The 23013-nt window shown below is 49.9% G+C and overlaps 1 protein-coding gene across 3 annotated transcripts in view; it reads left to right on the forward strand.

The window, feature by feature from the left end:
* The first annotated feature begins 22543 nt into the window (after positions 1-22543).
* RXRA (retinoid X receptor alpha) overlaps positions 22544-23013 on the forward strand; it is a 288115-nt gene continuing 287645 nt past the window's right edge. For all 3 annotated transcript variants that reach the window (XM_060250971.1, XM_060250972.1, XM_060250973.1), the window contains exon 1: positions 22544-22582. In XM_060250971.1, coding sequence (XP_060106954.1) covers positions 22555-22582 — 28 coding nt within the window. In that variant the 5' untranslated portion in view covers positions 22544-22554. The remainder of the gene's footprint in view (positions 22583-23013) is intronic.

A 23013-nucleotide genomic window follows, 5' to 3' on the forward strand; every position in this document is an offset into this window, starting at 1 on the left:
TGTATAAATCGATGGTGCGGTCTCATTTGGAGTACTGTGTGCAGTTCTGGTCGCCGCACCTCAAAAAGGATATTATAGCATTGGAGAAAGTCCAGAGAAGGGCAACTAGAATGATTAAAGGGCTGGAGCACTTTCCCTATGAAGAAAGGTTGAAACGCTTGGGACTCTTTAGCTTGGAGAAACGTCGACTGCGGGGTGACATGATAGAGGTTTACAAGATAATGCATGGGATGGAGAAAGTAGAGAAAGAAGTACTTTTCTCCCTTTCTCACAATACAAGAACTCGTGGGCATTCGATGAAATTGCTGAGCAGAAAGGTTAAAACGGATAAAAGGAAGTACTTCTTCACCCAAAGGGTGATTAACATGTGGAATTCACTGCCAGAGGAGGTGGTGGCGGCCACAAGTATAGCCACCTTCAAGAGGGGTTTAGATAAAAATATGGAGCACAGGTCCATCAGTGGCTATTAGCCACAGTGTATGTGTGTATATAAAAAATTTTTTGCCACTGTGTGACACAGAGTGTTGGACTTGATGGGCCGTTGGCCTGATCCAACATGGCTTCTCTTATGTTCTTATACAATACAAACCACTATATCTAAATCATCTATGAAACTAAACAGCTATGGATATAAGTATAATGGGTTAGTGATTAGTTTACATGAATATACCTGCATATATCCAGGGCTTTTTTTGTAGCAGGAACTCCTTTTCATATTAGGCCACCCACCCCTGATGTAGCCAATCCTCCTGGAGTTTACAGGAGGCCCTGTACTAAGAGCCTTGTAAGCTCTTGAAAGATTGGCTACATCAGGGGTGTGTGGCCTAATATGCAAAGGAGTTCCTGCTACCAAAAAAGCCCTGGAATGCACTTGTTACATAATTGTGAATAACTGACTTATACTAAGCAATGACAATACCCATAAGAAAACCAGCATAGCTCATGACAGCATCACTACGAAGCATTCCATTGTCAGGGACTTGTACCTGGCAGGTGGGGCAGAGGGGCTGCTTGCTATGTTGGATTCCCACACTTAAGCCATCAACTTGGTTTCAAAGCTCTTCTGAATAGTTATCAAATTTGGGTAGGGCAGAAGTTTTCCCCCAAGCACTTGAACTATTGTCCTCCTTTTTCAAAGGATCCCACCCATTCAGGGATTACACAATGAATGGGGATGATGGCATGGCACTACATCTTGCTCCAATGATGTTACTGGATGATAGCAAGTAAAACACATGGGGTAAAAGAGCCAATTGGATTTGGCTACATGGTGAATGTCACTGCAGGCAGGAGGGCAACTAGGAGGGATAACAATTTAGATGGATATATGTGCTATACTGTAACTGTGGAGACCTGGATTCAAATTCACCCAGCATACTGGATGATCGTGGACCAGTTGCTCTCTCTCTCTCTCTCTCTCTCTCTCTCTTGCTAGCCTACTTTCCAGGATTCCTGACTGATAGAATGGTGGTAGGAAGCACCATGGATGCTAACATGATTGCATTCAATTTTTTTCCACAGAAGCAGAGGAGTTTTTAGAATTGCCCAAATGCTCCAGGCTGGGTTGGCATTCTGCCAGAACTATAACTGATCTCCAAACTACAGAGACCGGATCCCCTGGAGAAAATTACTGCTTTGGAGGATGCTCTTTGACAGTGTTTCCCATTCACAGGGTCGTGACCCGGTACCGGGCCTGAGAAATCTCACTACTGGATCACAAGAAAAGCCAAAGCTAGCTCCACCCCCAGCAAAGCATGACCTCTGCTCTGCTTCCTTCCTTCCCCCATCTCTATGTTGTGCAGAAAAAAGCTAGCCTTGAAGACTGACACAGGCTACAAAATCTGAGCTCCGTTTGGCTTCCTTCCTTCCCGTCTCTGTGTTGTGCAGAGAAAAGCTAGCCTTGAAGACTGACACAGGCTGCAAAGCCTGAGCTCCATTTAGCTTGCTTCCTTCCCCCATCTCTGTGTTGTGCAGAGAGGAGCTGGGCTGCCTCTCCTTCCTTCTCCCACCGCTCCCCGTGTTTGAGAGGAAAGCTGGTGTCCACTGGCTCATTAAGTGTTCTTCAAGGTATGAGCTTTCGTGTGCCTTACAGTATGTTCTTTTGGGGAGATTTCCCTGGGAGGCCTGGGTGGCAAAGAAGGGGGGGATTTTTTTTCAGCTGGGAGGGGTGGGGAGTGGTCATTCCAGTAGCTAATTTTTTTTTACCAAACGACCTCTGGGTAGACTTGTTGACGGCTGGGGTCATCTGATAGTAAGGATTTTTTTTTTCTTTGACCCCCCTTCTTTCTTTCTTTCTTTCTTTCTTTCTTTCTTTCTTTCTTTCTTTCTTTCTTTCTTTCTTTCTTTCTTTCTTTCTTTCTTTCTTTCCCTGCAAGTGATAAACTGTCTGTATTCTTGGTGCTGGGGGGGGAGGAACAGTAGGAGGGCTTCTAGTGCCCTGGCCCCACTGGTGGACATTCTGGTGCTTTTGGGGCACTGTGTGAGAGAATTTTGGACTGGATGGTCCACTGACCTGATCCAGCATGGCTTCTCTTATATTCTTTCTTTCTTTCTTTCTTTCTTTCTTTCTTTCTTTCTTTCTTTCTTTCTTTCTTTCTTTCTTTCTTTCTTTCTTTCTTTCTTTCTTTCTTTCTTTCTTTCTTTCTTTCTTTCCTTCCTTCCTTCCTTCCTTCCTTTCCTTTCTTCCATTTTTACTGGATGAAACTTTTCTGTTCATCATATTGTTGTTGCAGGCATAGGAGCTCTGCCAATGAAAAGTTGGCACCTCCAGTTGTAGCCAGCTGGCCTATGAGATTTCTGTGTGAGTGAGTGTGAGAGGTGTGGGGCAGAAAGAGATTATTAGAGATTACTGCTGTATATATCAACAGCACCGAAAAAGATGGTACTATGAACCTGGCACCATTTTACTGCTCCTGCTTTTAACAGCTGTCTGACCCAAAAATTAAACTTCTCCTGTAGATATTAAAAAGAATGAAATAAGTTCACTGGCTAAATATCTGCACAACAGGTTGCTTTTAAAGGCATGGGAAACAGAGCCAGTAAAAAGCTGCAAGCCCCTCATAAATATCCTTTTTTGGATAACTGCAGAAAAGCTTGTATGAATGTCATATAACTTGAAATTAATTCATTAATTGCAGTACAATTCTCTGCTACCTTTCACAGCAATTTCCCAGTGTTTCAGCCAAGGAAAAGTATGAAAAATAGCTGTCAAAAGATTTTTTTGAAACCAAGCAAGCTTGGTTGTAGCTTGAGGCAGGGTTCTAGTAGTAGCAGCTGAAGGAAGGACCTACTAAATGTGTCAGCATATTTTGAGGTAGAGCAGCCGCCAGCTCCCAGTGTGAGTGGTACACAGTGCTGGCATTCCTGATGGCAATGGCAACAGCACTCCCAACTGCATACACTGGCCAGTGCTGTTGAGGAAGAGGTGTGTAGGTGGTGCAAGCAATTGAACATGGGCACTAGGAGTGCTTGCAAGCTGGAGAAGAACACACAAAGATAGGTGCATGCAGGTGTGGGGGTGGAAAGAGAGGACCCTGGGAATGTATGAAAAAGTTGCAGACTGCCCACTTTCCACCCCCATTTTGGCTCAGCATGAGTTTCAGAGAGATTTTTCTGAAAATGACATTACTTCAGAAGAAGAAGCAGGTTTGGGAGAGTGCCCTGGAAGTGACATCACAGGAAAAGGTGGAGTTTTGTTTCAGTGTGCCCCAGAAGTGACATCACTTGGCCCTTGACCTGGAAGTGACACCACTGGAAATGACATAATTCCTGTCTCCCAGCTCCGCCCCCAAAGTCTCCTGGCTCCACCCCCGAATGTTAGTGGACCACGAAGGAAAAGTGTGAAAATAACCAGGCCATGGGAAATAAAAGTTTGGGAAACCTTGCTCTATGACAATATGGCCCACGGAGGTTCTTCACTGGTGCAGCCTTGCCTTCAAATGTAGGCCAACACTGAGATGAATCCACAAATTCCATTCTAGGAAAAGGACCCCCCCCGCAAGCAGAGGCTGAGCTTAATATGCCAGGAGATACTGGGGGGCATCACTGCAGCCTCTTTCTGGGTAAGATCAGAATGGGGGGCTGTTACAGCTGGGCAAAATGAACTTTCCCTGGAGTACATCCCCCAAAATTGTACCCCGAGAAAGTTCAAAATAAGAACTGACTGGGGAGGATGGGAAGCAGTGGTGTCCCTTGCGCAACAGCCAAAGCACAACTCATCACCCTGATGAGCTTCCCCTTCCCAGAGGCGTCACCTTATTGAGAAGAAGGGGCTTCATTCTGGTCTCAGGGCACCCCTGCATTGGACAGAAGGGTGGGGAGGGCGGGCAGTTCCACTTGCATTTCATTTCTCTCTGTGTGTCTTTCACAGGCACCGCTGGGGAACAAAAGCCTCTAGGAGGAGGGCTGCTCATTTTTTACTCTCCTTTATTTCTCTTTTTCCCCCCAAGGAGACACAAATGGGGTTAGAGCAAGACGGATGATCCAAGAGGCCAAGAGAATGAGCTGCTTAGCTGTCCTGGCCACCCTCCCGTGAAAGGAAACGAATGATGAATCACTTGAAAAGTGATGCTTTGCCCTCAGAAGCTGCTGGGGGCCTGGCTTCTCTTTGTGGCAAAGGCAGGGTTGCCAGCTCTGGGTGGAGAAACACCTGGAGATTTGGGGGTGGGGCCTAGGGAGGGCGGGGTCTTGGGAGACCTCAGCAGGGTCTGTCCTCCAATGCAGCTGTTCTCTCCAGTGAAACTGATCTTGGTAATCTGAAAATCATTAGAGAAGGAGATTGCCAGGTGCTACCTGGAGGTTGGCAACCCTAGCCACAACAACCATCTGGATTGGGTCCAAGAAAGTCTCCTCCCCTCCCAGGCATGACAGGCTCAGTCTTGACCCCACCACAGATGGTCATAGTCCCAGGGCTGCACAGGAACGCAGTCCCAGCTGGCTTGACATCAGGGGGTGTGGCCTAAAATGCAAATGAGTCCCTGTTGGGCCTTTTCTTTTAAAAGCCCTGTGTGAAACAATGGTGATGCCAGGGGGTGTGGCCTAATATGCAAATGAGTCCATGTTGGGCTTTTTCTACTAAAAAAGCCCTGCATAGTCCCCTTCTCTTTCTGCAGTCTTCAGAGACTGACTTCATCCAGTGTTATCCACTGTACTTGCGACTATAGGATCATAGAGTTGGAAGAGACCTCCAGGGTCATCTAGTCCAACCCCCTGCACAATGCAGGAAATTTTTAAAAAATACCTCCCCCCACACACATGCATCCCCAGTGACCCCTGCAGGCTCCATGCCCAGAAGATGCCAAAAAGACTCCAAGATCCCTGGCTAAACGAAACTGGCCTGGAGAAAAACGACTGCCTGACCCCAAAGTGGCAACCAGCATTTCCCTGAGCGTGTAAGAAAGAGCCATGAGAACTAAACACCGATGCAACCCTCCCTGCCCTCAGAAAGTTTCTGGAAGGCCTGAATTTAAGATTTTTTACACTTGAAGTCAAAAAGAAGGGTGGTGGGGTAGTGGTTAGAGAATCAATCTGGGAGACCCAGGTTCAAATCCCCGCTCTGCTGAGTGGCCCTGGGTCAGCTGGACATGCTCAACATAACCCACCTCACGGGGCTGTTGGGAGCGCAAAGGAAAGGAGAAGGATGTCACCTGCTTTGGGTCCTCACTGGGGATAAAGGTGGGATAGAAGTAAAGCAAATAAATTAAAAAATAAAATTTAAAATAAATAAACAGAAACTGAAATGCCCTATTTAGACCTTTGCATGTTCTCTAAACTAGAGCTCCCCTTTTAAAACCATTGTTTTGTTTTCCTTGTGTGCACCCTCCTTCCTCTGAGGGGGGGGGGAGATTAAAAAAACCAACAACTTCCCCATTCTGGTCACTTTGCCTTGTAGATGGTCAAAAAGCAAACCATCCCTGCCCTGAAGGTGCACCCCAAACACCTGCTGCTGCCCCCCCCCCCAAGTCCTGGGGCTCCCCTTCTGCCGAGGGGGAAATGGACGCCTGGTTCTTTTGGTCTTTCCCCCTCTGTTTGACCCGGGCTGCTCTGGAATGGGACTCCCAGGGAATTTGCTGTGCGACATGGCAGGACAGTAAGGGGGGGAGAATAAGAAGAGAGGGGGCTGGCTGGTTCCCTGCCAAGGGGGTGAGGTGGGATGGGCCCACTATCAGAATGAGGGGGTGTGGGAAAGGAGGCCATCTCAGGGCAGACAACCTGAGAGGAACGATGGATTTCTTCACCTTTTCCCTACCGCTATCCTTATAGCATCTTGTCATTAGCTGCATTTCAGCGATGCATTTTTAAACTGGCTCGTGCATCATGAAGATGTGCTCAGCATTCTTCGGCGCTGCCTGCAGCCTCTGGAGCCCAGGGCTTAGTTGCGCGGTTCTGGGAGAGTGAAGATCCCAGCATGGAAAAGAGTTCTTGATGGCGGAAGGTGTCTCTCTTCTCAGGAGCTCATGGTGAAGATGGCAGGATCCAGATCCTCTTTGCCACGTGTGCCATTTCACCCTGACATTCAGACCAATGGGCCTGGCTGGCTTTTCAAGGGCTCCCATTGAATTGTATGGAAGGTCGGCAGGAAGGAAAGTTGAAGCTTAGAGGGGCCAATATTGTCATCAGCCACGGGGGACAGGATTTGCCCCATCCTATTTTTGTCCCTTGCTGCACCACTCTATTTTCTTCCTTGCAAATGGATGGGTGTCATCCCCTCCAACGCGGGGGAGAGTGGGTCTTATCTTGCAGCAGATCAGGCAAAGTCCACCCACCTCACCTCTAAGGGTCCAACGGGGCCTCCACTTTCATACCCCCAGAGCCTTAGCAGTATATAGAGCCTCCATAAGAGTCTCTCCGAAGGGCAGGTGTCTGCTGCAGTCACAGAGAGAGAGGGAATCTCTTTGAGAGAGCAGCGGAGCCCTTTGGGGTGGTGGGGGAGAGAGCTTTGGCCTCCATGGCCAATCCCACTTCCTAGCATTATGGCCTGTGAGTAAAAAGGCAGTGGGATGATTTGGCAAGTAGTTATGTGATTTGTTCTGCACTAAAATAATACATTAAATGACTTCTGTTTAAATCCATCTATTTTTGCTGTTTCGCATTGACTTGCAGTATCCCTCAATGTTTCTGGGCCTGCCTCTCAAAGGATTGGCACCTCCATTTTCCAGCACCCCAAAGTCATTAAGATTACAAGGCCCGCATCAGTCCCTCTGTCATCAAGACCGATTCTCATCTGAAAACCAGAACCATTCAGGAGTCGCAAGAAAAAAAGCCTGGAGGTGCACACAAACAGTGGAAACTCTGGACAACCTGCCCACCTTAGGAGAATCTTGAACAGCAAACGACATATTGTGCAGAAGTGGGGGAACACTTGGAGTGCATTCAGCTCCTAGGAATGGGTGCATGACCATGCATGACTTAATCAAACACAGGAATGCATGGAAACGACTTGTTGGAAAGAGGAGATCTTCCTGGGGTGAAATTTCCATGGCTCACAAGAAGACCCTTGGAGCCCAAGGCAAGGGATGTTGTGTCCAAAGGCAACAGTCTAGGCCAGGGTCCCTACCTTTTCCCACCTGCGGTCAACTGGGGGATTCTGGTAACATTTGGTATGCACAGTCACAAAATGGCAGCTGCAGGAGGTGGAGCCTGCCACCCAATGGCTGCTGACACAACTGACCAGGCACACAGTGAAGATCCTTGTGCCGTGTTGGCGACTACCGCCAACATTTTTAGAACATCTGCACAGCCAATCCAGTCTCCAATAGTATTCAGAAGCCTTGCTGGGCAAAAGCCCCACCTGGCCCTGCCCACTTTCTACAAACACTTGGCAGGTGCCAAACGTGTTGGTAGGCACCGTGGTGCCCATGGACAGCCTTCGTCTAGGCTTTCATTGAAGAAGTTGCCTTAGGTGAAAAGGGCAGCCATTTTTTCTTGGGTCTGGAGACTTGCCTGTTCCACTTGTGTTGTAAACAAACAGAGTTGCATTCTGAAATCCCCACAGGCTTCTATGCTCTCAGGAATGTGACCTTGTAAAAAGGACCCCCCTAGAAGCACCCCCCAAAGCAGGATGGGTCATCTCTTGCTGCTCTCCAGCTCCCTCCTCAGCCACAGCAAAGAGCAGCGGCAGGCAGGCAGGCGGGAGCCAGAAGTCTGTGGCTGCTTCCTAGATCCTCCCATCCCCAACAAACCCAAGTGTGCATGACCGATGCTGGGAGGAGGGACTGCTGCTGCCAACCTGCTTTGGGACGTAGGCTTTATTTGCTTGCCAAATGTGTAGTCTGCTATTTTTGCAAGACCATCTGAGTGGCTAACAAGCAAAACATACATTATAAAATCACATTTAAAAAACCATTACACATCATTAAAACAATTGAAAACATTTTAAAATACACACAAAACAGAAAAACAGCCCTTAAAGAGCTGTGTAGAAATGACAGATCGCTGAACATAAAAGTCACTGATCACCGGTCACTGAATATAACAGAAGATAAAAGTCTTTACCTGCTGGCAGAAGACAGCAACAGAAGGGGACAGACGACTCTCCCAGGGGAGAACCAGAGTCACAGCTGAGAAGGCCCTCTTCTCCCTGGATGCCACCTGCCTAATCTCAAAAGGCCCGAGGGCACCAAAGCAGGGCCTCGGAAGACGACTATAGTGAGAAGTGGCAGGCTGCTAAGTATCATAAGGGAGTGGGCAGTCAGAACTGTACCAGTGAGGTGGTAATCCATGATGACATTAACTGGCAGAAAGATACATCAGGAACAAAAGAAAATGATTCTTTACACACCTAATAATCAACTGGCCACAGATGGGCAGCTGCTAGCTCAGGTGGCTGAACAGTGGCTTGGCCTAAAGGGTGCAGCAGAGTCCTATCCTAATGCCTGAAGGGCCGTCCACAGGCAGAGACATCAGTCCACCTTAGCAGACCTGCATTAATCCCCATGGATTGCAAGCTTCCCGGAGGCCTCTGTTTGAGGCAGGCTAGAGACTGAGGACAGGGCTAGAGGGACTTTTGCCTTGGTCCAGTAGGGCAGTTCTTGGGTGCTAGAGGTGATGGTATGCAACCATTGCCACTGTTCTGCCCTGGTTGTGAGTCAGAATAGTAGGCATCCTGAGCCTCAAAGTGACCTGGCAAAGGCCAGGCAATTTGTGCATTCCTTCTCCTGCGAATCCTGGCTTGGAGAAGGGGGGAGGGCCAGGCTGCAGTTTGCAGCACAAAAGCACCACTAGTGTCCTTCTTTGATCATGCAAAAAATCTCTCAGCCCTGGGAAATTGCTGGAGTTCAAGAGAGATGCTCGGAGTTCAGGCCTGTGGACACGGGACTCGCACGTGTCCCTGCTGGCTCCTAGCCAGGTTTCTGGCAGATGTAACAAAAACCTTGACTTTTCCAGACTCAAGCCTGGGGATTCCCCTGATTGCAGGAGTGTGTTTTATTGATTCCACGACTTAGTCAAGAAGGAAGGGAGGGTGGGGAAGGAGGCCCCTGGAGTCCTGAGGGGCTGGAGCTGCAGGGCTGCTGCTTTCATGGGCAAGGCCCTTCCTGCAGGCTCTACTCACAACCCTGCATTGCAGGACTAACTGCAGGCCGCGTGTTCCATCTCTCTGTCCAGAACAGGGTCCACACAGCCACTTACAGCTTGAGAAACCGGCAAAACAGAAAAGGAAGCTTCAACAATAGCCTAACAATATTAAAATATTATTACAACATTATTGATATGCAATCCAAACTTCATCAGCATTAAAGCCTAAAATGCTTATCCACACTTTTCTGGGAACAGAGCTTAGTAGATGCCCTGAATTACAACTGAATATCAAGAAGGAGTTATACAGCTTTAAGGCTGACAATGAGAGATTAAAATTGTTTAAGAGACCTTAGCTCCAACATCAGCCAAAAGGGAGATTATGACCAAGAAACCAGAAGGCCATTGAGACTAGGGAGGGCAGCCATAAAGGAGTTAGAAAAGATCCTTTAGGGCAAGGGAGTGTTGCTGGTGACTGAGCTCTTGGAGCTACACCCTTTCTTGCCTGGCTCCACTATCCCCCTGCTTTTGGGGTGGAGCACAGATGTGGAGCACCATATTCTGGTGGTCTGCTGTCCTACATGTGCGGCCTACCCTGGTCTAATACAGAGCAGGTGCCCCTTCCTCCTCCCCAGAGTTGTATTTACACTGGTGCTCATGGAACCTGTCTGTCCAGGCCCAGTTTACAGCCAGTCTGCCCTCTCCCCCCTCCCACTCACAGGCTCCTCCCTTTCTAAACTCAGGCCTTGCTGTTGTGGCAGCAGTTTGGAGAGAGAGAGAGAGACGCACACCCTGCATTGCAGGAGAGTTTCCAGAGTTCAGTGTAAAAGGGAATCCAAGGTCAACCTTATGAAAGAGATGGTTCGTGGTGGAGAGAAAAGTAGGACAAAGAACACTTTGGGGTCAGATTTCTGACACTTTCTGACACTTCTGCTCCGCACAGTGAGGCCCAAAAGCAAAATGAAGTCGTAAAGTCCTCATGTGGCAGATCAGACTGCAGCACTTCCGGCTTCAAAGTACCACTTCGTGATTCTTTCCTCTGTAGAAAACTATTTCCTGCAAGCAGCGAATCTGGATAACAGGGAGCGGCAGTTTTAGCCAAAGGCATTTTTGGCTGCTCTTACACAAATGTGGTTCTATATGGCTTTTATGCTGCTGCTCAGCCCTGCTTTGGGTCTTTCTATCTATTTCCATTTTGACTTTTCTTAAGCTGATTGTGGTAAGTGCAAGTTCAGAGACACAAATAATAGGGATAAATAATAAAGAACAAATCAGTGAAAAAAGATGCAAACGAGCGGAAGGAGCTGAAAGTTGCAGGTAACTGAGTCTGTACAAAATTGGGAAATACAAAAGGGAAGAATGGTTGACTCCAGTTTGGAAAGAAGCACAAGGGATCTGGGGAGATGAAGAGAAAATGAATCTCCCTTCAGGTAAAACTGGCCTTGACCTGGGCTAGGAATCACTGCAACTGCGGCACACACACTGGCTCTTCACTCCCAAGCAGGGTCAGGACCCCAAAGGTGTCAGACAGGGATGTATTTTATCTCCCTATATCATAGAAACATAGAATCATAGAATTGGAAGGGACTTCCACGGTCATCTAGTCCAGCCCCTTGCACAATAGAGGAAGTTCACAAATACCTCCCCTCCACACACATCCCCAGTGACCCCTGCAGGCTCCATGCCCAGAAGATGGCAAAATCCTCAAGGATCCCTTGCCAAACTGGCCTGGAGAAAAATTGCTGACTGACCCCAAAGTGTCAATCAACATTTCCCTGGGCATGTAAGAAAGGGCCACAAGAACTTGGCACTGATGCAGCCCTTTCACTCCTCCCTCTCATGATCTGCCTGAGTTCACAGGATCCGCATTGCTGTCAGATGGCCATCTAGACTCTGCTTGAAAACCTCCTAGGAAGGAGAGCCCACCACTTCCCATGGAGGAAGCCTCTTCCACTGAGGAACAGCTCTAATGGTCAGGAAGCTCTTCCTAATACTTAGCCAAGTATATTTTGGTTTAATTTTAACCAAAATAGGTTCCTGTTCAACCTTCTGGGACAACAGAAAACAATTCAGCACCATCCTCTATATGACAGCCCTTCAGATAATTGAAGATGGTGATCATATCACTTCTCAGTTGTCTCCCCTCCAGGCTAAACATACCTAGCTCCTTCATCCTTTCCTTGTAGGACTTGGTCTCCAGACTCCTCACCATATTTGTTGGCCTCCTCTGGACACATTCCAGCTTGTCTATATCCTTCTTAAATTGTGGTGCCCAAAACTGAACACAATACTCTAGGTGACATATAACCAGTGCAGAGTAAAGCAAAGCCATTGCTTCACATGATCTGGACACTATACTTCCATTGATACAGCCCAAAATTGTATTTGCCTTTTTAGCTTCCGTATCACACTGCTGACTCATGTTCAGTGTATAGTACACTAACAGTATACCTCTACATCTTTTTCACACACAGTACTGCCAAGACAAGTCTCCTTTATCCTATAATGATGCATTGGATTTTTCCTGCCTAAATGCAGAACTTTACATTTAGCCCTGTTAAAATTCATTTTATTTGTTTAGCCCAGTTTTCCAGCCTGTCAAGATCATCCTGTTTCCTTTTTTTCTGTCTTCTACTATATTTGCAACCCCTTCAGTCTATATGGAGAACATACCAGAAGGAAAACTGGATTAGATCTAGATGAAGGTGGAGTATTGGCAGAAGGAATATTATCTGTTTGAGATAAGCAGATGACACCACAAGACTTAAAACAACTACTGCTGAAGATTGAAACAGAAAGTGCCAAAGCAGGATTGCAACTGAACATCAAGAAGACAAAAGTGATGATCACTGGGGAATTACACAACTTTAAGATGAGGAAAATGAAATTGGTAAAAGTTTCCTAATCCTTGGCTCCATCATCAACCAAAAGCGAGAGGGCACCTAAGAAATCAGAAGGAGACTGAGAGTGGGAAAGGCAGTCATGAAGGGACTTCAAAAGACCCTTAGATGTAAGGATGTTTTTCTGGCAACCAAAGTCAAGGTAACTCATGCCAGAGTGTTCCCCATTACTATGGGTGGGTGTGAAACTTGGGCCATGAAGAAAGCTGACAGGAAGAAAGTTGATTCATAAGACCAACAACGTTTAATTCTGAGTACGAGTTTCCATGTGCCACTGAAAGGTGCCCCTGCTGGGCTCCTGCATTGTTCTGCTGCTTCAGACCCCCCTGAATTGATCTCCATGTCAAAACAGTGAGGGTGGGATCCCTGAAGAGGTCAATTCCTTAGCCTTTTCAGAGGCAAAAACTGAGTGTGTGGGGGAGGGAGTGTGCCTTAGACTACTTCAACATGCTCCCCTGAGACTCCCCTTGCACATGAGACATTACCCTTGCTAATGCTGTTTGCCCCAGCTGGCCTTTTGTGCCATAGGGTAGAGCTGCCAGGCGGGGCTGGATTAACAATTAGGCCAAGTAGGCACTGGCCTATGGGCCCCCACGCCTTTAGGGGCCCTGGGCCAACTTTCCCTCTCAGTTTCCCCCCTGCTTGCAGCCCTCCCAGCCTGCACACGCAGCCACCAACTGAGCCGCTCTTTGCCTGACTTTCCTGGTGTGGCTGCTGCTGGTGGCCACGTTTGCTTCTCTCTCCCTCTCTCCCACAGCTTTGGCAAAGGGGCCTACAGGCTGCAGGTGGCAGGGCAGGTGCTTGCAAGGGCCCCTCCAAGGGACCTCCACAGGGTTTAATCCGGTCCTGCTGCCGGGTCCCTCCTGGCAACATTCCAGGCACCTCATCTGGCCACACAAGACCACTGTGCCTCTGCCCGTGCTTCTCCAGCCAGCCTCTGCCACTTCCGGGAACAGACTCTGGGCTCTGCTGAGCCTCCTGCTCTCATACAGAACTGCCCTTCTTTTGCTTTGTCTGCAGGGTGCTCTGGACACCTGCTGGCTCTGTCCACCTCGACACTTGTCACTGCCCTTCACAAGCAGCTGGAAGAAATTGGGCTAGCACAACAGGGTAATGACAGTGTGTGTGTGAGAGAGAGAGAGAGAGAGGGGGCCTCCTTGCTAGGAAGTTCTTCTGGTCAGGCTCCTCCCATACCCCCCCCCCCCAAAGAATCAATTAATACAGCCCAGAGAAGGGAAGACTCTTCAGCAATGCACAAGAGGGAGCAATGGTGGTGGGGTGGGGGGATACTCCAGCAGCCGCTGAATTTCAGTGTGAGAAGGGTGGTGTTAATCAAGAGCCACAAGCGCATCTCTGTCTTCAGCTGTGCCATTGGAGAGTCTGGACTTCCTGGGCAGGGACTCTCCCACCCTGGAGGTTCCCAATCAGCCAGCCCACACTCCCCCGACATTGCCGGTGTGATGACATCACTTGCAGGTGACGTCATCGTGCCGGCTACGTCGCACACAGCCACTCTAGGCATTTCCAGTAAAACTCTATGGGTTTTCCTGGATGCTCTAGCAATTTGGGAGGGCAAAGCTCTATGGTACCTATTGTATCATAGAGTTTTCCCTCCCAAATTGCTAGACAGTTCGGGAAAACCATAGTGTTTTCCTGGAAACGCCTACAGCGGCCATGCGTGACGTTGCCGGCGCAATGACGTCACTTCCAGGGAATACAGGGGACTTGGCAATCCTAGATGGACAAAGCAGTCTCCCTGAATGGGGGTTGAAAAGCTGATTGGCTGAGCTGCTTCCATAGAAACAAATGTATCCAGGGGAAGGAAGCTGGCAGAGGGGGGAAATATCCTCAGTGTTGAGTTCAGTTGAAGTTCGACTGGGGATAAGAGATAAGAGCAGACTGTCAGTTCAGTTCCTTAAAACAGAACTGGTTTTTATAACTTCTGTCTGGAAGAGAGTTTAATTTGAGAGAAGGGGCAAATCCAAATCTCTTTCTGAGGGAAAACTCTCAAAGCTATGGCACACCGTGTCACAAGGCAGAGGGAAACTTTAAGGCTCTGCTGAGGAGCTCTGTCAGTGCCAAAGGACAGACTCCTGGCTCTAACATAGAACACAAACACACTGGGAGATGAACAAAAAGGTTCTTGTGGCTGTGTGGAAATCTCGGAAGTCAGACAGCAATCCTAGCTGTGTGGGACTTAACGCATTGAGGTGCTGGTGTAAATAGCCCTCAAGGGTGTTAGTTCCTGGGTATTGCTCTACAGCAGGGGTCCTAAAACTTTTTAAATAGGGGGCCAGTTCACTGTCCCTCAGACTGTTGGAGGGCCGGACTGCCATTACTGTACAAGGCCGCGGGCCGTCAGTTCTCCATCTTCTGCATCTCTCTCCCTTCCCCACACCACACACCCCGGCCTGGGAACTCACCTCACCTCGGTATCACCTCACACTCTGTCTCCGCCGCCTCAGCCCAGTGCCGGAAGTGTGTGTTGCTAACGCGAGTTTAGGTCGAACGTCACTTCCGGTCTGATTTTGCCATAACCCGGCGGGCCGCATAAACGTCCTCAGCGGGCCGCATCTGGCCCGCGGGCCGTAGTTTGAGGACCCCTGCTCTACAGTCTAGAGTGTACCTGATTGCTAAAGGAAAGGGTTTGTGAGGGGATGTATCTATCACAAGTTCAGTCAGTCCTCTGAGTGAATGAGAGAGTGTGTGGATTTATATATGAAAAGCCTGAACATATTTTATAAATCTTTCTCTAATTAAGAGTGTTTACCAGAAGGGAACACTGTGTGCTTGGTTTTATATTAAAACTTCAAACTGCCAACATCTATAGTGTTCTAGATTATTTGTTATTTGAATTCCTGCCTGCCAACTGATTTCCATAAGTTTTATTGTAACTGTTTTATTGTTGGTGCACCATTGGTCACCGTATTGTTAGCCGCCCTGAGCCTGCTTCGGCGGGGGAGGGCGGGGTACAAATAAAATTTATTATTATTATTATTATTATAAGCACCCGACAGTTATTATTTTCTCCCTTCCTTGCTTTCTGTACTTAATAAACATAATATTTGGTTTTTTACTTTAAAACGCTATTGGTGCTTCATTATTTTCTGTCAAAGTTTAATTCTGGTTCCCTGAGGTACTGGGTAAAGGTGACAAAATTCAAAGTGTTTACACTCTGACCCTGACTGTCCCCCATGGACCCCAACAAGGGAAAAGCACCTTCTACTTGTATGGTGGATGCCAGGTCTCAGGGGCTGACCAAAACTACTTCTCATGGTCTCCAGGGAAAAGCTACAATCTCAGGATCAAGAGACTGGAGTGGGGAATTGTTCTACTTGGCTTGACCCCATCTCATAGGGTTGCCAGCCTCCAGGTGTGGGTAGAAGATCTCTCACTATTACAATTGATCTCCAGACTACAGAGATCAGTTCCCCTGGAGAAAACAAGAGGGACTCTATGGCATTGTGCCCTGCTGAGATCCTCCCTTCCTCAAACCCCACCCTCCCTAGGCTCCACCCCCTAATCTCCAGGTACCTCCCACCCAGAGCTGGCACTCCTAGCAGAGATGGCTCCCACATCACTTGGTTTTGCCCTGAAGCACCAAATATAGCCACCCTTGGCCCTCTGACCAGCAGGTGCCACCCTGTGCCCAGTCCACCCACTTGGCATTGAGGAGTCGGCTTCCAGGCCCAACTCCTGGGTCTCCAAATCAGAGGCCCTGGGGAGCCCACAACTCTCCCCGTGAAGCTATCCATGTCTCTGAGGGCCAAAGGGTCATGTGCAGAGGGTGAGGGATGGTGCTGAAAGGCTGACAGCATGCAGGTGTGACTGTGCATTGATAGAGGTGCTGCTGGGACTTTTTTAATGTTGATTTAAAAAAAAATGCTTTTCAAAAGTGGAAGTTGTGAGCTGCCTTAAGTTTTAAGAAAAGAACATGGTTTCTTGGAGGTTGCCAGCCTAGAAAGCATCAAGAGGGAAACTTTGAGGGAAAGCAAGGCAAAGGTGGAGCGGGGAAATGGGAAGTGGCCGAAGGGGAAAGCTTAACCGGAGGATGGCAAGCCAGAGAAACCTTTCAACAATCCAAAGGCAAGGAGCTCAATACCGGGGCTGGGAGGGGCTGGGAAAGGCGTGGCTTCTTGCTCTCCACCTAACTCAATTCCATGCCTTCATCCAAATGGCCTCATGGCTCTTGGAGCACACAGAGCGGCAGCAGAATGCAGCTGCTCCAGCAGCACTCGGAGAGGCTTCTAGGAAAGGGAAAGGATCAAGGGTGCAGGGGGCCATGGAGGGACCTCAGACTGCCAAGGAGCCAAGTCCCAAGGGCAAGGATAGGGCCAGTGGTGCTGTCTCACAGGCCCTCTGGCGATTCCCAAACCAAACCAAGAGGGAGACCAGTGGGGGGCAACACAGGCCCTTCTTGGGAAGGTTCCACCCTTGCAGCCTCTCACAGAGCACACAGCGATGCTGTCTTTGGAAGAGGGGGAGATGGCTATCAGCATACAAAGGAAGAAGAGCTGAACAGAGTGGCATTTCCTATGGCTGCGTAAAGGGGGTATAAACACCCCTGGCTTTTTTTGGTTAGATAAGTCACTTTGGTTAGGAAGCGATCAGCCCTGGGGAATCAGCAGTGACTCCATGGTGGCAGCAGCTAGGGCAGTGGGCTGCAGGGTGGTGAGGACTGCCCTGTTGCATTTTGGGGTTTCTTTCTGTGTGTAGCAGGTTCATGGAGGCTTGCCCAGAGCTGAGGAACCTTTCCCCTCCCCTTGAAAGCTCATTGGCACCTCTGATATAAACCACAATGCATGGGATTTACATGATGTGAAATGGCAACATCCCCTTGCAAACAATCACTGAGAGTGGATTGAAAGTGCTCTGTTCAGTGCGTGTGCAAGCAGGGCAGCCCAGGAACTGCTGGGGTGCTGGCATGTGTGACCCCGACCACCGCTGGAATTAAGCTCAGGGCCCACATGAGAGGCGGGCTTGAGAAAGTTTGCTCTCAAGACTTCAGAGCTTAGAGGGCAGCCCCATCTGGAACAGCCGGAATGCAGATCTTTCAGACCCACAAGTCCTGCTCCTTCACACTAATGAGGCTGAAGCAGAAGGAGGTTTTCACTCTATTAGTGATGGGGGGGGGGAGTGGGAGGAAATAATCTCATGGTCTGTTTGTAATTAATGATCTCACAGTTCATTGAACACTCACAGAATAGGGAATATTTCTCCCCCCCCCCCCAGCCTGGGAAAGAGGCATGAGGCATGGGGAAGGTGGGAGGGGGGACAGAGTTGCTCAGGGGAGGGGAAATTAATGTCCTTGTTTTCTGTTATTAGTAGAAAGACAGAGGGTGCCTATTAAGGCTTAGATGGCCATTTCTTAGAGCTGCTGGTTCTGTGTGGGGCTGCAGATATGCTGTAAGCCCATCCAAGACAAGCACAGAATGTTTTAGTGAAGAATTCCGCTTCCTGATATTCTTTACTTTTATTGTTTTAAAAAACAAGTTTCTAGCCTTTGTCATAGCAAAGATATGCAAGGAGTGAGGGCTTTTTTTTTTTTTTTGAGCAGGAACGCACAGGAACGCAGTCCTGGCTGGCTTTGTGTCAGGGGTGTGTGGCCTAATATGTAAATAAATTCCTGCTGGGTTTTTTCACAAAAAGCCCTATGTGAAACAATGCTGACATCAGGGGGTGTGGCCTAATATGCAAATGAGTTCCTGCTGGGCTTTTTCCACCAAAAAGGCTCTGCAAGGAGTAAAACCTCAGCGTATGTGAAGCTGCCTTATACTGCATCAGGCCACCGGTACATCAAAGTCAGTATTGTCTGCTCGAACTGGCAGCTGGGTCTCAGGCTTTCATATAACTACTACCTGGTCCTTTTCACTGGAGATGCTAAAGACCAAACCTGGGACATTTTGCATGCAAATCACATGCTCGTCCACTGAGCCCAGCCCCTCTGCTAAATGAAGCTGTCTCATACTCAATCAGACTTTTGGTCCATAAAGGCCAGTATTGTCTGCTCAGATTGGCAGCAGCTCTCCAGGGCCTTTAGGCAGACAAAGATCTTTCACATCACCTGGTCCTCTTAACTGGAGATGAATGAACCTGAAACCTTCTGGGTGCAGAACAGATGCTCTACCACTGAGCCACAGCCCCTATGCTGATAATCCAGAGGAGTGGCTGCATTTATGAGCTGAACTTCATGTCATCAACACCTCTCCACAGAAAGCAGGGCCTAAGGGCCAGACTTCCCTTTCTCCACAGGCAGGAAAGCAAGGGAGATCCACTTAATCCTGTCCACATCAGAGCCTCTTGCCTCCAGAACTGCTGGATGGACAACAGGGCGTAATTTTGAGGATGAAAATCAACCATTACAAATGTTCAGCGAAGCCCTAGAGGGAGAATACAGAAGGGCTGGCTGGCTGGCAGGTGGGAAATAGTGCCTGGAAACCCCCTTCCTTCCTTTTGCCAGGATTCCAGCAAGCATGTGGCTTATTTGTCATCTCTGCCAGTTCAAAAATCCATGCGCTTTATGAGCACTATCAATAGTGGGGAGAACTGGTGATCATATCCCTAATGTTGCACTTGCCACATATAGAATATTTAAATCACATTTCCCTCTGGCAGAGGGTAGCCTTGACAGCCTCCAACGGGCTATTGGTTTGCTTTGTGCCTGTCATATCAATGGCATGAATCATTTCCCCCCTTCTTCAATGGGGGGGGGGCTGTGCTGACCTCACTGGTTAAGGTGGGGAGGATTGTGCCTGCCTGTGGATTTCTGCTCTCCCTCGGGGTGTGTGTGTGTGTGTGTGTGCACATTGGGGGCACCAGTGGCAGAGGGGCTCACTCGGGAGAGGCTTGTGCAGGAGAAGTTCCTCACACCAGCTGAGCTGTCTGCAGAAGCGAGAAGGAGAAGCAGACGGGCAGATCAAGTGGGCAGCAGCAGCTTGTTTCAGGCAGCAAGTCTGGAGAACCATTCAGCTCACCTTTGCAAAGAAGTCCATAAAGGTTATTAGCTCCTCACTCAGGCATGCTGATGTTAATTAGATGGTTCAGAAGAAAAATCAGTTACCTCTCATAAAGTTTCCTTCTCTGGGGTGGGGGTGGGGGAACCTTACGACGTGAAGGTGGGCAGACAATCAGTGGTTAAATAAGACAAACATTGCAATCCTAAGAGCACTTTCCTGGGAGTAAGCCCCATTGAATAGATCTTAGTAGAATTCAGAGTAGACCTTCTTAGGATTGCTCTCTAAAAAGCCAGCTTTGGTCAGGTGAATACATGAAGCTGCCTGCTACTGAACCAGACCCTTCATCCATCATGGCCAGTACTGTCTCCTCAGACTGGCAGAGGCTCTCCAGGGTCTCTGGGGCAGAGGTTTTCACATCACCTCCTACCTGTTCATCTCAGCTGGAGATGCCAGGGATTGAACCTGGGATCTTCTGCATGCAGAGGAGATGCTCTACCACTCAGTCACATTGTGTTAGCATATTGGTTGTTAGTATGTTGGTTGTTAGTGTGTTGGTTGTTAGTGTGTAGTGTCTTAGCATGTCGGTTGTTAGTATGTTGGATAAGGACAGAGGAGATACAGGTAGAACTCCCCTTATCTGCAATGAAGCTTGGTGAATGAAATTGGGCCAGTCACTGTCTCTCAGCCTTGCAGTTGTTGTAGTGATAAACTGAAGGAAGGGAGAACTGTGGGTGCCCTTCTGAGCACCTAGTGCTAGATTACAGAGCAGGGCATTCAGGCATCACTACAGCTGAGATTGAAACCAGAAAAAACTTAAAACATGCTTAAAACACTGCAATCCTAAGAGCACTCTTGCAATATTTTGTTTATTTAACAGTCTCTGATAACTGACACCTCTTGCTCTGCATTATTGCATCAAAATATGGAGACAATGTCTGTGCTACAACACTCTTGAGTATGCTGTTCAGGTGTTGTTAAGTTGCAAACCTACTTTTGATTTATTGACATTCATTACAGAAATCTCATGGCCAATGCTTTGAACCTAAGACCCAGAGGAAAGTATAAAATGGCTGGGCATTGCGAGCTTTTGTACAAGAACTGGTCAGCCAAAGGAGAAAATAGAGGCTTTGCTCTGTAGATCCTGTGCAATTGAGCAGCCTGGCAGAGCAAGAAGGAAGCAAGAGAGGGAGAATGAAGCAGATGACAGTGAGTTGCTCATAGGCTGCACATTTGATGCCCCTGGTTTAAATACATATCACAAGAGGACCACTAAAGGTTATATAATAATGGACCGGTGTCTCCAACTTTTAAATATATTTTAGGTGTGTATGCACACCTGGAAGTCATGGTAACCTTTGATGACTGACCCCTACTGGGGTCCTGAGGGATATTCAGAGAGGTGGCAGAATAGAGCCTTGCGACTGGGTATTCCAAGGAAGTCTCCTATCCAAGTACCACCCAGAGTCCACCCTGCTTCGCTTCCAAGATCTGAGGAGATCGGGCTTGCCTCAGCTATCTAGGTCAGGAGGTGTCTTCAACTTTTTTGAGCCTTCAGGATTTCTGACACAGCATGGTGGGCAGCGCCACAAAAGGGCTGCCACAGGGGGTGACTTTGCCTTCAGCCTCCTGATGTCATGGCAGGGGCTGCCAAAGAAACACTAGTGGGCCCAGCAGCCCACTAGAAGCCCCACCTGGCCCCTCCCACTTTCCACCACTTAGTGGGCGGGTGCAGGAAAGGTGTGGGTGGATCCATGGGTGCCATGTTGGGGATCCTTGATCTAAAACATTAGTTGCTATTATACAATAATGGATAGTGTCATGAGTCCTGATGAGGAGGAGCTGGAAGGGTTAACAGACCTGCAAGAGTTGCCAGCCAGTTCCTCAGCTGAACAAACAGCAGTTGGCCCACCAATCACTCTCCGGGCACTAGTGTCAGCTGTTGATGATCATTCTCCTCCAAGCTCTCCTCCTCCCATCTCAAGAGTTTGAAGCAGGCTCCGGAAAGAACGTTCAGAGTGAAGACATGAGGCACGCCAATGCTTCAGATCTCTCAGCCCTGAGTTCTAGCAGAGTCACTGCCACCCAGGGAGTACCGTAGGCTGATTGAGGCTCCTGTATAGCTCCCACCCAGGACCTGGTAACCTGGTGGAAGCAACAAGTCTATTCTCTGGCTTGCATCCATGCGCCTTCCTGAGTCTGACCTGCTTGATTTCCTTGGCACCCTGGCCTTTTGGCAGTTGACTTCTGATTCTAGTTTGTGATTCTGCATTGGTGACTTGGCTCCTGCTTGACTCCCTGGACTTTGACCTTGGACTGCCGCCTGCTTGCACCCTGAGAACGTGACAGATCGTTCCAGGGCCTCTGGGGTAGAAGACCCCCAGCAGGAACTCATTTGCCTATTAGGCCACACCCAAGTGTTCAAAGCACTTCAGGAGCACGGCCTCCCCTGGCCTAGTGGTCCTCTGGGGCCGCAAGGCGGACTAGAGCGATGCCAGGCCCAGCCAGGGTTCAGCGGCGGCGGCGGCGGCACACGGACCCGGCGGGGGGGGGGCGCTGGCCTTTTGATGCCCTCTTGGGCAGGTGTGTCGGTCACCTGTGGCGGGACTCCTCCTGGCTACGGCCGCGGCAGGGGTTGCCAGCCAGGGGTTCGCCCGGAGCCTGCCCCTCCCCTGGCCCCGGAGGCCACGACGCTCCTGCCCAAAGGGCATCCTCGGGAGGCGAACGGGCGGCTCGATCCGCTTCCCCGAGAAGAAGGCGGCCCCTTCGGCTGCACGCTCCGCGGGGCAGGAAGCCTCGGTATGTGGCCGGGGCCCCGGAGCCGGAGCGACAGCGCTCGCCCTGCCCTGCCCTGCCCAGCACTCCCGCTCTCTCGCTGGCGGGCGGACAATGCGCGGCCCCGTCGCTGCTGCCCGGTCGGCCCTCGGGGTCCCCCTTGGCGGAGGCCCCGCTGCAATTGCAACTCCCGTCGCTGGAAGGAAGAGCGCGGGGAGGGAGCCACGCACGCACACCACTACTTTAGTTGCATTGTCGGACTACTTCGCCCAACTCCCCTCGCTCCGGCCCTGTGCGTGCGTGCGCCGCCGCGGGGCTGGAGCCGCTCCTGGCTTCTGCGGGGGCTGCCCGGCGGAGAAGGGGGGAGGAGAGCAGGCAGCCGTCAGGCCCCCCCGCCCGGAGCGGCGGCCGCGATGGACACCAAGCATTTCCTGCCGCTGGGTGAGTGAGTGAGTGCCCTGCTGCTCTTCCCGGCGGCGCGGGCCCAGGAGGCGGGCGGGCGGGGCGAAGGTGCCTGGCGAGCGGGGGCCCCTCGGATGCGGGCCGGGCGGGGGGGGGCGGAGGCAGGCAGCTTCCTTCTCGGCTTCCCGGGGCGGCGCAGGCGGGGGGGGGGGGCAAGGAGGCCGGATCTGGCCTGGCGGCGCTTGCAAAACTCCCGCGAGGAGGCCCCCCGCGGCCCGCCCGAAAGTTGCCCCGCTGCTGCTGCTGCTGCGAGCCGCGCCGTGCCTCTTGGGCAGCACCTCCGGGCGGGGCGGGGGGGGGTCGCCGGCTGGGGCTCCCCCGCCCCCTGCTTGCCTTTGTGTTTTTGCCCGCCTGGGAGTTGGAGTCAAGTCCCGTCTTGCTCGGGCCGCCGCCTGGTTTGTGCTGCGCGG

The sequence above is a fragment of the Heteronotia binoei genome, chromosome 12 (assembly GCF_032191835.1).
Source record: "Heteronotia binoei isolate CCM8104 ecotype False Entrance Well chromosome 12, APGP_CSIRO_Hbin_v1, whole genome shotgun sequence".
Lineage (NCBI taxonomy): Eukaryota > Metazoa > Chordata > Lepidosauria > Squamata > Gekkonidae > Heteronotia > Heteronotia binoei.